This window comes from Rhipicephalus sanguineus, chromosome 1 (genome assembly GCF_013339695.2).
Source record: "Rhipicephalus sanguineus isolate Rsan-2018 chromosome 1, BIME_Rsan_1.4, whole genome shotgun sequence".
NCBI classification, from domain to species: Eukaryota; Metazoa; Arthropoda; class Arachnida; order Ixodida; family Ixodidae; genus Rhipicephalus; species Rhipicephalus sanguineus.
This window is the reverse complement of record NC_051176.1, coordinates 71,620,047-71,637,243: the sequence shown is the minus strand read 5'-3', so window position 1 is coordinate 71,637,243 and position 17,197 is coordinate 71,620,047. Positions and strand designations below refer to the sequence as shown.

The 17,197-nt window shown below is 49.8% G+C and overlaps 1 protein-coding gene across 1 annotated transcript; it reads right to left on the bottom strand.

Annotated features, from left to right (window-relative positions):
• Positions 1-12,950: 12,950 nt before the first annotated feature.
• LOC125758057 (uncharacterized) lies at positions 12,951-15,012 on the bottom strand. The gene has a single exon (XM_049414703.1). The coding sequence runs from the start codon at positions 15,010-15,012 to the stop codon at positions 12,976-12,978; it is 2,037 nt and encodes a 678-aa protein (XP_049270660.1). The 3' UTR covers positions 12,951-12,975.
• Between the last annotated feature and the right edge of the window lie 2,185 nt (positions 15,013-17,197).

Below are 17,197 nucleotides of genomic sequence, written 5' to 3'. Positions count from 1 at the left end.
TCAGGAGTGTTGAATTCGCTGCCGTATATAGGAAGTGCTGAACATACCGAAACATAATCTGTAACTATAACTGCTGTTGATTCATTTGACGGGAGCTTGCTAAAACAACAGCCAGTATTTCTGGAATTAATATAGGTGAATATACACGATGATAAGAGAAATAAATGGCCAAGAAAAAAGCGCTAATTTCTGCAACCCAATAGGGAGCACGGCTAAGCGCCTTAGGTGTATGATTGGGAAGTCGAATTGAACAAGACCACTGAAAAGAGCGAGAGATGATGCCTAACCTAACGTTACTAGACTAGGTTAACAAACTAGTCTAGTGACGTTGTCCTAACCTTACCCTCTACCGATGCATAAGTCGCGTTTTTTTTATTGACATAATGAGTTGTATTGCTAATTGTCATGTGAGCAAGGTGTGTACTGGCAATTTAAATACAGAAATGGCATTTGTTTAGCATTAGGAGAAAAAAAAATCGCGACATTGTGTGCGAAGGATCGAACTGAGCTTACTTGAAGGGCCAATATGTTATATTTTTACATTGAGTAGTTCTAGCAGCAATATAATCTGAGGGGTGTTCACTCACGACTAATGTGCTTCAAAGAATAAACTAGGTTTTTATATGAAAACGTATAATTATTGTCTCTGATGCGAACTGTATATCTTTAAAAATGTACGTTTTAACTGTTGGTATCTCTGATCTAATTACAGACCATGGTAATCGCGCTTCCATATCTAACACGTTGTTTGCAACGAATATTAGAAGTCCAAGGCACAAGCGCAAATCATTCCTTTCTAAAAGTATTAGAGGTTTCATTTTTAAGCTGCGTTGCCATAGAAAAAGAACAACAAGAAAACGGCGCCCTATACCGGGATAGGGCGAACATACATTTTGTTAATCACTATCATTGTATTTCTTCGCAATTCAGTTCTTTGGTTTCAGAGTTTTCGTAGCAGCCAGGAACGAAGCACCAGCGTTCAGTTCTCTTCGTTTTATAGGGCATTTTCACCACAGCTCACTAATGCATAACTCGTGTACAATAAAGAACGCGTAAATGGTGAAAAGAAAAAAAATCACGCCGCGTTTCCTTGTAATAGCCTTCCAACGGGAAATCTGCGACAGCGGCAGCTGTACCCGCGCCCCCTGCAGCAGCGCCCCTGGCGGCATCGGCGCGCAGAGGGACCCTCTCTGGCAAGGGAAACGCGCGGCGCTCAGCACACCTCCCCATTCTAGCCACCTTACCGCCGGCGCGCGCCGAGACACAGATCAGCCGCAATGCGGCGCTACTGTGCTCCGGCGCCATATCTGCACCCGGCAACGAGGAGGTCAGTAGCGCCAGAAAACAGCGATTTTAAGCAGCAAAATAGGACCCGGTAGCGCTTTCTTTGGGGTGCGGGGGGTCACGCATGCATGCATGTAAAATACCCCAGATGCGCCTTTGGCCGCACCTCGGCTGCCCTCGTTGTAAAGTCGATGTGTTTTGTTCTGTGAATTAACGTGTCATTTAATTGATAAGTGGTATCCCTGGCGGCCGGTGCCGGCCACACGGAAGTGCACTGGCGTAATGGAGGCTTTGGGGTCATGCAAATGCACGCACGACATACATAAAGCAAGGTATATGTAAACTGGTAGCGTAACTTCCGTAGAAGCCCACGTGTCAAGCCGGTGGCTAGTTGTTGCAACAGTCGCCATCTATGTGAGGAGGGGACAAACGGAAGTAAAAAAAAAAGATGACGTCACAACCGGAAGCGGAAATGACGTCCCGTTTTAACGCGATGCGCGCGAAATTATGAAATTTTTTGACAGGGCGCCGCTTCTTACTTTTTTTTTTATAGCTGCACGTTCTTTTTCTTATCACTATGACGGCTTCATAATGGAAGCCTGCAAGATAACGGGAAGACGAAAAAGACAGATTTGCCTGGCGTTAAAGTGTTGCTCTTGCATCCGTAGACAGCGCAGCGATTCTTCGCGTAGCGTGGCGGACTCATCGTCCCGAAGGGCGACAGCACGCCGGCCGTGCGTCGGCAAAACACAGTCACTGAAACGGTTCCCGATGGCTGCGATAGGCTATATTACCTTCTGCCAAGTACCACGACTAGAAAACAACGCTTATGCGAGGAAATCACCTACGGACGACAGGCATAAACCTACTGCACAAAAACGAGCGACGCCATTTGCATCTGAAAATGCGCAAAACCATTGGCCCATGTTACCAGACTGCCTGCATGTGCCCGCTGTTTCTGAAAATAAACGAAAAAAATTGGCCACTCAACCACATACCCAAGACTAAAGTTTGATTAAAGTACTCTACTAATTTAATTCGTGACAAATAAAATTAAAACTAATGAAAATAAACGTTTAATTAATTTTTTGTTTTCATTATTTGTCCCCCCCCTCACCTAGTAGCGCTTTAATCGTCACGCGGGTGTTGATGTTTGTCGCAATAGGTTTCCGACCACTTTTCGTTCCGACTTTCGCGACCTATTGAGATTGACCTTGCATAAAGTATGAGTGCACCTTTCCCCCTACCCCGAAAAATATTTCTCGCTACGCTACTACTGAGGAGGTGAATAGGAGTTCCGTCTCGCCCTAGTTTCCTGCAGTGCAGACTCGCATATCGACTGAACCAGCACGTAAAAACAAACGCACAGGCAAAGCACTTATACTTAAAATACAGCATTCCGTTTAAGACTATTACATGAAATAGTTAAGCACTGAAGAAATTGGAATTATCCCACCTGCGGAGTGCTGTTCCGGCAGTCTCTCGATTTTTCACCAGGAAAAGCATTCGCACGAGCCTTCTATTCCGATTTCTCGTTATTCCAACGTCGTGATATAGAAATGTACTTATGCACGTGGTCTGCACGTGCATACTCTGGCCGTGATTCACGCGTACTTAGGAATTATCATGGGTATCAAAATGAGATTGCAGTTATAAATGAAAGGTACAACAATGGAGTTTGATGTAATTATAAAGATGCCTTTTAAAACGGTAATAAAAGTTGATGGTTACCTGAAATGCCAAGTTTCCTGCGGATCTTGTCTTACGCGTCATCCTTCTTACGTTGGTTTTTACAATTGCATGCATTACGCCATGCAAGTAAGGGTGTGAACAAACTGCAGGAATCAATTCTTCTATGAGGTCGTTGGTCCACATTGAGCGCGAGACGTACAACGATCCCTGTGATGACATGACTGAAAAGTTGTCGAAGTCCGCCATCGTCAGCTGAAATAAAAAGACGAAGCGAGGCTTCCGTGCTTGAGTTAGGCACTCAAGCACGGGAGCATGACAAACAAACCCGCACCAAAGAGGGAGCATGACAAAGAGGGACGACAAAGAGGGAGCATGACATCACAAACCCGCACCTGTGTCACGTGATTTCCCACGTGCCTTTAGTCCAATACATTTTTAGAAGTTTAGAAGTCTCAGCATTTCCTCCTCAAAAGCGTATCCACGCAAGCCTGCAGCAATGGGCGCGCAGTACGGACTGACGTCATGAGGCGGACGGCTGGTGGCTTCTGAGAACGTCGACGTGCGCATGAGCGGGTTTATTTCTTTAGTCGTGGAGGCGATCGGCTACGGCAAGGGGGCGCAGGCAGAAATTTTTTTCCGGGGGGTGCACCTCTCTAATCTGAAGTTGGGGCAGGGCAGGCAGATGCGGTCGAGAGTCATTTTGTGCTCTGTATGCCATGGAAAAAAATTTCAGGGGCGGCACGGGCCCTGTGTGCCACCCCCTGGCTACGCCACTGGCTGTCGCGCTTCGTCGTCTGGTCGGGGCCTCTCCCAACTTCTTAAGTTGTATCCGACTATAAGTAGCGACTAACCTCCCCCGAACCTCTCACGCGCAGCCGGTATCGGCCCCCATGTTCTTCCTAACATATATACAGTAAAATTCCGAGCAAGCGCCCCTTCGCCCCCACGGAGAAAGATAATCCGACAAGATTTCGAGGGGGGGGGGGCTTGCTCGGTCATGGATCAAAATTCAGGATGACGGCTAAAGAGCGGTTCAGGATAAAGAAGGCGCACCCGTGCTTCTAACGAAATGTTTTATTGAACATACATGTATGCACTGTTTTTATTCACCTCATCGGGTAATTGAATAGTGTGAAGGAAACAGTGAAAATGGTGGGAGTGGAGGGGGGGTACTTGCTCAGTGTGTCCATGGCAGACGTGTACAAGGTATAGAGAAGTGTACCAATTTGCTATTAGTTCATTCTAATCGTAATTCAGTCAGATAAATGACCAAGAGCATTTTAGAGAAGATTTTGTAGCATAGAAGGTGACCATGCGTACGCACTGCCTTAAGTTTAGTAGCATATTGCTAACACAAGAAAAGCAGGTTGATTGCCTTCATTACAGATATTTTAAGAATTGAAATATTGACTAGAACGAATAAATGCTTGACCACAATTAGAGTCCCACTGAAATGACAACAGTGCTGCAGAATGCTTCATGAAAAGCAGGAACAATAAGGCAAATAAAAACACTGTAAGAAAGTCATAAGATAAACCAACTTGAAGAACTGCCCCACTTACATCAGAGTAGAGCCAACAAAATGAGGCAGCAGAATGTTTGTCGCAACAAAGGATAGTTAGGTGCGAGCATGCACCCATTCCCGAGTACTCAGCAAAGCTCTGGAATGAGATGGACACATAGAGCCCATTTTTAATGATGTTCTAGCCGATCTTATTAAAACAAAAGCTCTCTGAAAGGAGGACTTGTTAGAGGGGTACTGCAAACTTTCTCTTCGTGATGAATCAAGCTTGCTGACTGCACTCCGAATTTCGAAACGTCTTCATTGATGGCTTAACGTGCTGTTCGGGCTTGCGGTACGCCGTAATACATTACAAAAGAAACTTGTTGGTGCCATATGAAGGACTTCCTTGTGGTATTTGCATTCCAGGTTATATTCTTGTCTTTGGAGTGTGTGGAAATGAACAGGAAACTGTAGTATACAACAGCAAGACTTTAGAATGCCTATTTGAGAGATGCTGACAAATGGAAATGTGTTTCAATAACGGCAAAACAAAGCTTCATACTATAATATTAGAAACGTATACACGATGGCGTTGAGGAAAGGCACAAGAAGCATTTAAAAAGGCAGAAGATTGCATTTCAAGCGCAGTAGTTCTCATGTACTCCTACTAACTGAAATAAAAATTCCGTGTGATGCTGGCACATTGAAATCTACTGGCACATTGAAATCTGAGGGATTGAGCGAAAACTGCCTTCATCATGCAAGATTGCCTTTTCCGAGTGTGAAATCATGCTATTTGGGCTTCGCTCAGCAGCTGCGACATTCAAGCACGTCGACACGGTCTTGCCTGGCTTAAGGTGGCAGTCATCATCTTTTATTGTGATAGCAATTACATGGACAGTCTCGGCTGGTTTTTGCCGCCGCCGTCATGCACCGTATATGCATAAGTATGTAAATATAAATAAAATTTCCAAAGAAAAGTAATTTAGAAAGTCTTCCGAAGCGCGGAATCGAACCATCGACCTCGCTCTCCGCAGCGCGTGGCGCTAACCACAACACCACAAACACAGAGTCTTCAGGTAGCTAACGGCGAGCGTTATATGCACACCCTTTACCGCTTGCAGGACTCAGAGACGGCAGGCGCTTATAAGCGTTTCTTCATTACCAGCGAGATGGCGCGGAGCCCAACGGGCGCATTTAAAAGCCGTCGGTCAGCTCGCTCGCTTCTTCTAATATTTGCGCAGGGTGAACCTTGCCCTTCCGCTGTCTGCTCGCGCGGTAGTTGCTGCCGGGGGGGGGGGGGGGTGGCAGATTGATTGAAAAACGTTTATTAAAAAGGAAAAGGTGTTTGAGAAGCGGTGGGTGGGGCCTCTAGTCCAGGGCTCCACTGGCCTCAGCAGCCCGCCGCGTCTGGTGGAGGAGGGCCACTTGGGCCTCCTTTTCCTCGCTGGCGAGCAAGGTCTCCCACTGCTCCGTCCTGAATTTTTGCGCCGTAATCTGAGGCGAGTTAATTTTGGGGGGCTTATTCACATTCCCACGTAATGTGAGAAAGAGTTGGCTGTCCTCCACACCACGGGCAAGCGCCCGCGTATGCGGTTGGGTGGATGGCATGTTGTTTTTGCAGCGTAGCGGCGCGTCCATCATGGGCCGCTTTTCTTGCTGTCGCATTCATTGCTTCGCCCTTGCGTCGAAACTGTGATTTTTTTATTCATCATCTTTTTCTCTGAAAGTTTCGGCGACCACTTTAGGAGGCTTGGCACAGTGTTACACGCCATTAAGTTATTTGGGCTCACCTCAAAACCAGAAGAGTGATATTTCACGCACGAAGAGCTCCTCTTCCCAAAGGCATGTCATCAGCAAGTATGGAGTGCAGCCCAACCTAGAGAAAACAGCTGTGATTATGAAAACTGCGGTACTTCGACAACATGGCAGAGTGCCAATTCCTAGGCCTGCGCAGGTACTAGCTACACTGCATCAAGAACTTCTTCTTGATTGCCATATCTCGGCAGTAATGAGGAAATTCAGCTTCAATTTCTCTTGGGAAGCGCAATAGATTGAAGCAGTTATGAAGAGAAGACAATGCTTGCAGTTGTCGTCATTTATCTTGCACTTCGTCAAAATTCACACCAACAGAAGCAGCGTAGGGCTAAATGTCGTGCTCATACAGAGGTCAGATAAACTTGAAAAGGACAGTGCTTATGCTAGCCGGTCGCTTTGAAATGCCAAAGCTAACTGTCCCACAACAAAAGACAATGCCTCCTCTTCACAACTCGCGTTGGCTGGCAGGCTTGGGAAACCCGTCAGGTAGCCTGGCATAGTGGTAAAATTTGGATGAAAGAACCATATGCGCAGAGTACGGGGAGCTGGTGGGCACGGGCCCCTCCGCACGGCTTCATGAGGGGAGATCTCCGAACCCCCTTCTGGTGCGGGCCCGGTATTTTTTAAGAGCGTGGCTTAGGTCTCCGTCCATTGACAACGGACTGTGGGCCGTCCTGTCTGGCAGCTATTTGACAGGGGCGGGTTTATTTTCCCGCTTTTTTTTCCTTTCAGGCTTTTTAAACTTGGATTATGGGTCAGTGACAAGTCAAACATTCATTGAAAAATGCCCCTCAAACGAATTTGTATGTGCAGAATATGTTGTGCCGATGAACAGTTGATGCCACCGCTTAAGCTACGACAAGTTAAAAAGTCTGGAACCGCTTAGCGCCTAGCTTTCAGAACAAAAAATGCTACTGAGAATACAAAGCAATCCCGACGCAGTCAGTCAGTGAATGATTTCGCACAGACTTGGTCGCCAATAAAGAAGGGCAATTTCTTGGTGGTCTACAAAGGTACTCTTGGACATGCCTGCCTAAAAAATGCCAAGAAGAGATGGTACGCATTTTTTATTTATCAGCAAAAGGTTTCACTACCAGTTCGGTGACCGAAAACTACTGAAATACACGTCCAGAAAACAACCTCTGGCGGAAAAATTCGTAACCCCAGCTTCACACAAGGTGTAGTAGTTACAAATGGTACTTCCTGCCATCTGAGAATTAGTTTTAGTCATCTTAAATTCCTTTCACTGGTATTATTAAAGCTTCCTCTGCCAGCATTACTCTACTCTCTCCTGTCTGGCCCATGTTTAACAAAGTAAGCATGATAATAAAAAAAATTCGGCAGATCCCACGCATTGTGGGAATCTATTTGATGCTATGCAGTCATCGAGTAGCAGCCTATGAGGAGTTTTTCACTTTGAGCCAAGCGTTAATTACAAGGTGGTTCGATGTCTGCGTAAATTGAAAAATGAATGTCGAGTTTCCCCATAGGCGTACGCACGAGGGGGACAGGGAGTGGGGATGGTCGACCCCCCCTGATCACCAAGGAGGGGGCGCGAAGTCTACCCGATACGTTTATTCAGCTATGGCCACGCAGATTATGAACGATAATGGCGGCCGAAGGCCCCTAATGTTGCATTTGAAGAACTGTTTACTTCTCATCTTTACAGCCGGGGAACTAGGGACCAAAGGCGGGCCAATGTGAGTAGCACGTCATCGCTCCATGTTTTGTTTCATCAGCTGTGAAGCATGTTGCCCTTTGCGCTCCTCCAACGCCGGGGGGGGGGGGGGGAGCGCGGCGCTCATATGAAACTTTTTCCCCCTCCAAATGGGGAACCCTGCGCATACCTCTGAGTCTCCTGCTAGAGATCTTCAGAATGATAGCGCGTGGTCGACACCTAAGAGACTACGTTCTATTAAACTCCTCAATGTGGAAGTGGGATTTAAAGACATATATATATATATATATATATATATATATATATATATATATAGTGTGAGCGCAGCAAATCAGTGACTCTTCTTTGTCATCTCTACGTATCATCATCATTTGTGCAACTTCCTCATCTATGTATATCATCATCATTCTAGAAGAGCTCAAGCTAGACTCGAATACAGCGGTTCCTCATAAGTGGCGGAGGTGCTCTTCGATCCCCAAGGCCTCTCGCACGTTCTCACCGCAGCTCCGCGCGGGTCATCGCGTCATACCACCTGACATGCCCGCTCAAGAAGATCCTGCGTCTTCCAACGCCACCGGTCCAATCAAGCCTCCGCCATCCACTCCGGCCATCAACAGCCGGCCGCGTGATCCACCAGTGTTTTCTGGTCTACGCGGGGATGACGTCGAAGACTGGCTACAAAACTATGACTTTGTCAGTGACTTCAACAGGTGGGACAGCTCACAGAAGTTGCAGAATGTCCCCTTCTACCTTTCTGATGTCGCGAAAACCTGTTTTTGGAACCATCAACCAGATCTTCCCGACTGGGACACGTTCACGCAACAGCTTCGTCATATTATCCGTGCCCCCACACTTACACTGACACAGCGATGAAGGAGCTGGCTAAACGCCTTAAACTGCACGGTGAATCATACACCTCGTACATTGAGGATGTCCTTGCATTGTGCAAGCGTGTAAACTCCGCCATATCCCAGACCGACCAAATACGCCATATTATTAAAGGTATCAACACCATCGCCTTTAACGCCCTTGCTACGCAAAGTCCTGCCACCACTCAGGATGCGATCATCATTTCCCAGCGACTTGAACAACTCCAGTCTCTTCGCCTTTGCTACGATACCGTGGACATTCGTCTTCCTGGGGCCCTCGACTTACGTACGCTGATCCGCGACATCGTTCGGGAAGAGCTTCACAGGCGTTGCTCTTCCTACGCTCCAGAATCTCCTCTATCTTCTGCTCCAACAAACTTACGGGATATCATTAGGCAAGAGATAGCGTCCACGTCACGTGTATAGCGTGTTCCGACAGTCCCTGCACTCGTCAGGTGCCAACGTACGCCGACGTTGCGGCACTCCCTGCAGCCACCACCATCCATGTGCCTACACCAGGATACCACCCACCTGTGGCTTCGTTGACACCGCCGATGCGTGTCCAGCCATACTACACCACTCCGCGTCCTCCTCAATCTATCTGTTACTACAGTGGCTATCGAGGACACATTTCGCGGTTTTGCAGAAGGCGACAAAGGACGAGCAACGCGGCTACGCTCCTGAGGAACGCCCAAGCATTCGTCCAACCACGAGCTACCAACGAACGCCCTACCGCTCTTCCCTTGGCCGTTCACCGTCTCCTCTTAGCACGGAGGAAGGAAAGACAGGAGAGGGCATGCCCAGCCGGCGCGCTGCGGGAAAAGTGTGGAGGAAATGACGTCATGGCGGCCATATTCACTGGGCACAATGGCGGCGTTTTGTTATTGATGTGGTGCGGTGCGGCATCGGTCCGGCGGTTCAGCGGCGGTGTGCGCGTTTTCGTGGGCCTCGCACCTAACCGTGGCGTGCTGCAGTTGTACGGCAGCATCCATTCTTTGTGCCGCATTGTTAGCTACGCGGTGTTCTCCCGGTGGTGGCTGTAACCAGAATTCTGAACTAGAAAGCGTGGAACGAGCGCGCGTATACGTACTTACTTTGGATTTGCAGTGTCCAGCAAAATCATGCTGAAGAGCCATCATAGAAGATAGCAACTGTGCTCCAGAATCTGTTCAATGAATGCCTTGCAGGTCAGTGACAGTTATGCGGTGTTGGTAATTATGACAGCGGACGATGCATTTGCGGCCCGCAGGTCCTTATTCAGGACTGTAATTGAATCTTGTTTTTCATGTTCCTTTACAGTTACAGCATGCTTGTGCGTATTAAATTACCTGTTCTGCTTCGCTTAAGATGCTCGCTTTTCGCAGTATTGTCTGTATTAGAGCAAAACTCGTTAAAATGTCTACTCACACCTGCACAAGGTCACCAGGTGCACCTCGTTGAATGCGCGTCGGACAAAGCCGTTCGAACGATGGTGACCAAATTATTTTAGAACTCAAGACAGAAGGAGCAAAACACATTTTAATGACACTTATGACAAGTACAAGTACGGAGGAAAATTGTGAAGTACACATCGAGCAGTACATCTACAATTCAGTGACGTGCAAAAATATTTCACCACAAATATTTGTGACTATAGCAATCCGAAAAATCTGTCACGTTGTTAGTCTTTAAAAACGTTGTTAGTCTTCTATCCACTTTGTCCGACGAACGGCATCTTTGGGAAACCTGATAATGGATGGTTACACAACATATGTATTGCACAGTAATGTATACACGCAGCATAACATGTAATATTATAAATCTACAGAACGATTGCCACTATGCGAATTCGCTTGGCCTCTACTCTAACGCGTCCACCGAATAAGTAAATTTACTTACAAATGGTAGGAGGTGGCTGGTACTCCTTGTGAGCCGCGCGACTTGCATCCTGGCACACAACAGCTGGGCATTGCGGCTGTGACCGCGCACACAGCGACGTGCTCGCAGTGGAGCTTCGAGGGATAGTGCCAACGCAGTAAGACGTGCCGCTCGTACTATTCGAAATCCTCAGGTGTACACAATCATATCCTGCTTTCGTTAAGAAAGGAGGAATGCTGTGTTTGTTTACGGGCGCTGTTTGAACCGGGCGGGCATCCTTGAAGGCTGTGTCCGCGCGTGAACCACCCCTTCCCCACCACGCAAGGCGCTTAGCCGGGTCCCCGATAAGGGAAACAGAAACAAGCGCCTTCTCTTTTCTCTAATAAACAGGCAATTATCCCGGAGACCTTTTTCCCTCGCCTTCCGTCGGCTGGCTTTCTCTGCCATCCTTGGCGGCTGTGTCCGCGCGTGAACCACCACTTCACCACCAAGCAAGGCGCTTAGCTATGTTCCCGATAAGGGAGACAGAAACAAGCGCCTTCTCTCTCCTGTTCTCAAATAACTAGCCACTTATCCCGGAGACATCTTCCCTCGCATTCGGCTGGCTTTCCCCGCCGTCCTTGGCGGCTGTGTCCGCGCGTGATCCATCCGGGAGACCTTTTCCCACGCATTCCTTCGGCTGGCTTTCCCAGCTTTCGTCCTAACGCGATCCTCGCCTTTAAGTTCTCCGTAGGTACCAGTGCGCGTGATCCACACCAGAGACATCTTCTCACGCACCTTCAGTTGGTGTTCGCTGCTTCGCCCTAATGAAATCCTGCCCTTTGGGATATCCGTTGAAAACAGTACGCTTCGGACATAAGGGAAGCGAAAACAAGGAGGCCGCCGCAACCTCAACGGGCTGTCACGTATACATGCTCCACCGACGCCGATTTTAGTGGCATAACTACGGGCCTCCGGGTATATTGCAGAGAAGACATGTTTTTGTATCGCCGTGCCTAGCTCACAGCCTGGCCGAAAGTTCCATAAAGCCCAAAGAGAAGCGTAAAAGAAAAGCGATCTGAAAGAAGCCGTACAAATTTCGGCGCCTGGTTCGTTGCGCGGCAATGAATTGGCTGGTCCGACATAACATCTTTATTTTCACAAGAAACTGTTCAAATAAAAAAAAAAACTTAACGTGCAACTAGCGGAGTTTATTGTAAACGGCGGCAGTGCAAGAGTACAATACCCAGACGGAGAGATTTCGTCAGCCGTATCGCGGCAGAACAGCGCGTTAAAATCCGTTCAGTTGGTTTCGGATAGCACCGGCGCGCGCGCCGCGCAGCCCACGTGCTTTTCGAGCCGGAGAGAGAGTCGCGCCTTTCGCTTTACATTCGGATGTAAACAAGAGAGGAGAATTTGCCCAGTCAATATGGCCGACTTCCGGCTTCACCACGGCTTCACAACGAGTGACGTCAGGGCCTCTCCTCAGTATGTTCCTTCCTCCATGCCTCTTAGGTATGTTGATATGCCTGTGAATTCCCTTCAGTCTCGCCGCAGCTTCTCCATGTCGCCGTTCTGTGTCGCCTCTGCAACCCGCCTCCCATGTCACGAACGCCCACTCGCAAAACTCCCTGACTTTTTTGTGCGTCAGCGCCGTACGACGGAGCCAAGTTGCAAACAGGGCGAGAGCACTCTAAGCCAAAATCGAGTATTTTGAGAGTGTTTCTGCCACACAACAACAATCGTCATCCACCTCGCGTGCTTTCCTCGCGTTATCACCGCGGTCGCGGCACTTTCCGGTCACGAACGGCGCGCGCGTTATCAGCGTGACATGGCATTCTTGACAGGAAAGTGACGAGAGCTGGGTTTTCAAGAAAGGAAACGCGAGCAAGCCAGATGACGATTATTGTTGTGTGGCAGAAATACACCTCAAATACTCGATTTTGGCTTAGAGTGAGTAAGCGCATGACCACGTAGCGCGCTCAGCTGGGCCCATCGTCTGCTTGGCTGTCCTTTGTGAGAACGTCACCCTGCATTAACTCACTTCAGATGAACAGGCAGCGCGTCTTGCTCGTATCGTATATTCCGCAGATACGTCACACGCCCCCGCATGAGATAAGCTGACAAATGCGGATCGTTGATTTGTTTTCTGGCGATGCTAATGCTTTCTTTTCACCTGTAGGAGCTCCCGTTATCTACATCATGGGTGGTGGTGGTGGTGGTATCTTTATTGCTCCCAGAACAAACAAAAAAATCATAAAGAGGGGACCAGTACGAAGACTGGTTGCGCTATTTCAGAGGAGGTCGGCGGGGATCCCTTGGGATACCGCAGCCTCCACCGCGCGCTGGATGAGCCGGCGTTGGTCTTCTGGCTCGGAGGTACGCAAGAGGGACTCCCACGACTCTGGAGTGTTTGTGTTGTCTGTGTTGTAGTGCGTGCACGTCCACACCATATGTGTGAGTGTCGCCGGATATGAGCAATGTTTGCACCTTGGCGCTATCCGTTCCGGAAAGATTCTGCTGTATAAGAGGGGGTGTGGGAAGCTGCCTGTCTGTAGTTTGCGCCATTGGACGGCCTCACGTCTTGTTAGATCGTGGTGTGCAGGAGGGTATACGCATCTTCCGAGTCGGTAATACTGGAGGATGTCCGTATAAGTGGTGAGTAGTGAGTCGCGCGGCATAGTTGTATCAGGGGAAGCGGCGCGGTGAACCCTACACTCGGCTCGGCAGCTAAGATCTCGGGCGAGTGTGTGCACCTGGGCGTTTCCGCTCAACGACTCGTGGGCTGGAGCCCAAAGGAGTAAACGGGATGTAGAAGAGGGGGGAGCAGAAATTATAATGTGTAATGCCTGGCGGCAGATGCGGCCAGCATCGTAGTTGCGGATGGCTTGTTGAGAGTCACTGATGACAACTTTGGTAGTAGGGTCAGCTAGCGCAAGCGCGATGGCAACCTCTTCTGCTGCGGTGACCGTTTCTGTTTTGCGAATGCTGCATGCTGTGTGCCAGCTACGGTAGGGGGCGAGGGCCACCGCCACCATCGCTGGCTTCGAGGGGTGGTAAGAGGCGTCCGTATACGTGACGTCCGGACGTCCGCTGAAGCGCTTCTCGAACTGACGTGCCCGGTCGGCCCGTCTCTCGGCGTGGTGTTCCGGATGCATCCGCTTGAGAATGGGAGGGATGCAGAGACTTCGACGATATTCTGGTGTGAGGTCTGCATAGTTGGGGGCCGCCCTCGTTGGTGAGATCCCAATTTGCTGCAGTATCGCTCGGCCGGCGTGTGTGAGTGAAAGCCGCTCATATTGGGCGGTGAGGGTAGCTTCAATCAGCTCGCTCACTGTGTTGGTGATGCCGAGAGCCATAAGCTTGTGAGTGGCTGTGGACATGGGAAGACTCAGGGCCGTTTTGTATGCTTTACGAAGTGTCGTCTCTAGCCGTTCGCTTTCGGCGCGGGCGAGACGTAGGTAAGGTGCAGAGTAGGTGATACGGGAGCAGATGAAGGCTTGGACGAGGCGCAGGAGGTTGGACTCTCGCATACCTCGGTGTTTGTTGGAGACTCGCTTGAGAAGGCGTCCGATCTGTACAACCGACTGGTCGATGCGTTGGAGCGAAATAGTATTGCTGCCGTTTGCCTGTAAGTGCAGGCCTAGAATCCTGATGTGATCCGTTCGAGGGGTGGGGTTACCTTGGACCTGGAGGTTCATCTCAGGAAGTACCTTTGGTGCACGTCGTCCTGGGGACGGGATGATGATGTACTCTGACTTAGTCGCCGAACAGCTAAGGCCAACTGTATCGAGGTACCTACCGACACGATCGATGGCGGTCTGGAGAGCCTCTTCGATCTGGCCGTCGCTGCCCTGCGTGATCCAAAGAGTCAGATCGTCAGCATACAGGCTGTGGTGTAAGTTGGGGATGTCAGCCAGAAGCTTAGGTAGTCCTATCAGTGCGACGTTAAAAAGCAGCGGTGACAGAACGGAGCCTTGTGGTGTGCCGCGGTTGCCAGGAGAGACGATGCGGGAATTTGCCGTGCCGACGCCCAGTTTTATTTTTCGGTCGGTGAGAAAGTCTCGCACGTATGCATACGTACGATGTCCGACGCCAAGGCTCTGTAGTTGTCGAAGAATCGCTTCGTGGAGGACGTTGTCGAAAGCCTTGGCAACATCGAGACCAACAATGACTTTTGTGTCAAGGGTGCGTTGCATGACGACCTGGTGATGAAGAAGAAGCATAACGTCCGGCGCTGCTAGATGAGGGCGAAAGCCGAACATCGTGTCTGGTAGGAGGTGGTTGTCTTCGAGGTAGCGAAGGAGTCTCGTCTGGATCACGCGTTCCATCAACTTCCCCACACAGGAAGTGATAGAAATGGGGCGGAGGTTGGCCAAGGTGGGTGGTTTTCCCGGCTTAGGAATAAAGACTAGATCGGCGCACTTCCATTCTTTCGGAATGGTACCGCTGGCCCAGCATTCTTGAAGGTAGTCGGTGAGGGCATGAATAGAGGCGTCGTCTAGATTCCTAAGCATTGTGTAAGAAGTGCGGTCGGGGCCTGCTGCTGAGTTGGTCTTAAGGTGATTAAGTTCTGCTCGGACTTCAGCTAAAGTGATCGGAGCGTCTAAGGTAGGATTGTCCGAACCCTGATAAAAGGGGAGGCTGGTTGCCGGTTCGGGCCGAATGTAGGTGTCAATTAGCTCTTGTCTGAGCTCATCTGGCGTGCCAGGATACAAGTGGAAGATTCGCTCTAGCTGTTGGCGTGCTTGGAGCTTTCCTCCAGCTGGTTCCAGCAGATGTCTGAGTAGGCTCCACGTATTTCGAGTGTTAAGGGTCTTGTTCATTTGGCAACAAATGTTGTACCAGCTCTGCCGGGTGAGTTCGATTGCATAGTTCTCTATGTTTGTGTGGGCGCGTGCCAGCCGACGGCGGATATCGCGGTCCCATTTTCGAGTGGACAGCAGGGCCTCGAGCGACTTCTTGCGCTTCCAGAGATGGGCGTAGTAACGGTCGCAGTAAAGGACTGTGTCTTCCACGTCGAGCGTTTGCGTGGCGTCCGCCACTTGGTTGACAATTTCGGTTGTCCATGCGTTGATGTTCGTAATGGTGGGAGGCTCGTCCTTCTCTTTCCTCTGTGCGCGAAAAAGGTCCCAGTCTATCACCTTAGCCGGCCGTGTACGTTGCCTCGTGGGCTCTTTTATCACGATCTCGAGCATGAAGTGATCGCTTCCAAAATTTTCGTTAGTATGACAACAAGAAGCTTCGACTCCGGAGCTCGTAAAGGCGAGATCTGGCGTTGTGTCTAGGTGTAGGCCCGAACCGAGCCTAGTGGGGTAGGAGACATCTGTGATAAGGGTGAGCTGGTGGGTATGCCAGTCATTCCAGAGGCGTCTGCCCTTGGCCGAGTCGTAGTGGTAGCCCCAAGCGCGATGATGCGCATTGAAGTCACCGATGATAAGGAGAGGCTGCCCTCGCGCTAGCTCCTGGGCACTGAGGAAAAGGGGTCCGAAAACGTCTTTACGGGCCCGTGGAGGGCTGTAGACATTAAGCACAAACAAACTAGTGCGACGATTGCGCCCGGCTTGAGGTAATACTTCTAACAATACGTGTTCGGGGAAGGTAGGATCCAAATTATGCTGCAGGACCGTGAGGTTACGTTTGACGAGGGTGGCTACTTGAGGCTTTACTCGTTTTGAAAAGTATGTTGTGAAACCGGCAAGTTGCGTGTTCTTTCCCCCTTCTTGGAGGGCTATCAGCTCGGGGCGATCAATTGCGGTGAGGAACTGTTGGAGGACCGGACGCTTTCGTGCGAACCCCCGAAAGTTCCACTGCCAGACGGTTGTGTTGGCCGAGTTGAATGCCATGATTAGGCTTGGAAAGTTCTGGCGTTGGAGGGAGTGCCGGCACAGCGGCCGCGGGTTCAGCGATAGCTGGGGGTTTTCCCTGGGCTTCTATGGTTTTGCTCAGGTTCTCAATTTGTTGGGCGACCTGTGAGCCGATTGTGTGAAGTGAACGTTCGATGTGCGCTTCTAGAGCCCTGATGTGAGTGTGGGTGAGTTCGTATTTTTTCTTGAGTCTGTCGAGACGTGTTTGCCAGTCTTCGGCTTTAGGATCGTTGTCAGCCGGGGCCTTGCGTTTGTGTTTGTGTCCGCTGGAAAGCGCGATTTCCATAGGTTCTACCGTAGGTGGTGACTGCGCGGCCGGCGGAGATAGGGTGTGTGACGTGGCTCGATGTTCGAGAGCCTCCACTCGAACTATGAGTTGCTGTATAACTGCTGTCAGTTCTACAATCGCTTTATGTGTGTCTGAAGTACTGGGAGTTCCCTCCTGCGTACTCACCGGTTGTTGATGTCCTTGTGGGTCGGGGGAAGATGACGGTGGCGCAGGTGGATGCTGCAGAGGAGAGGAAGCTCCAGGCTGCTGGGTGACTGCAGGCGGCTCTTTTCTGTTCTGGGAGGAAGTCTGAAATCGCCCTTTGGGGGTGGTAGACTCGAGCGGTGGAAACGAGCTCGAGCGGTCCTGCCGCTGCCTCTG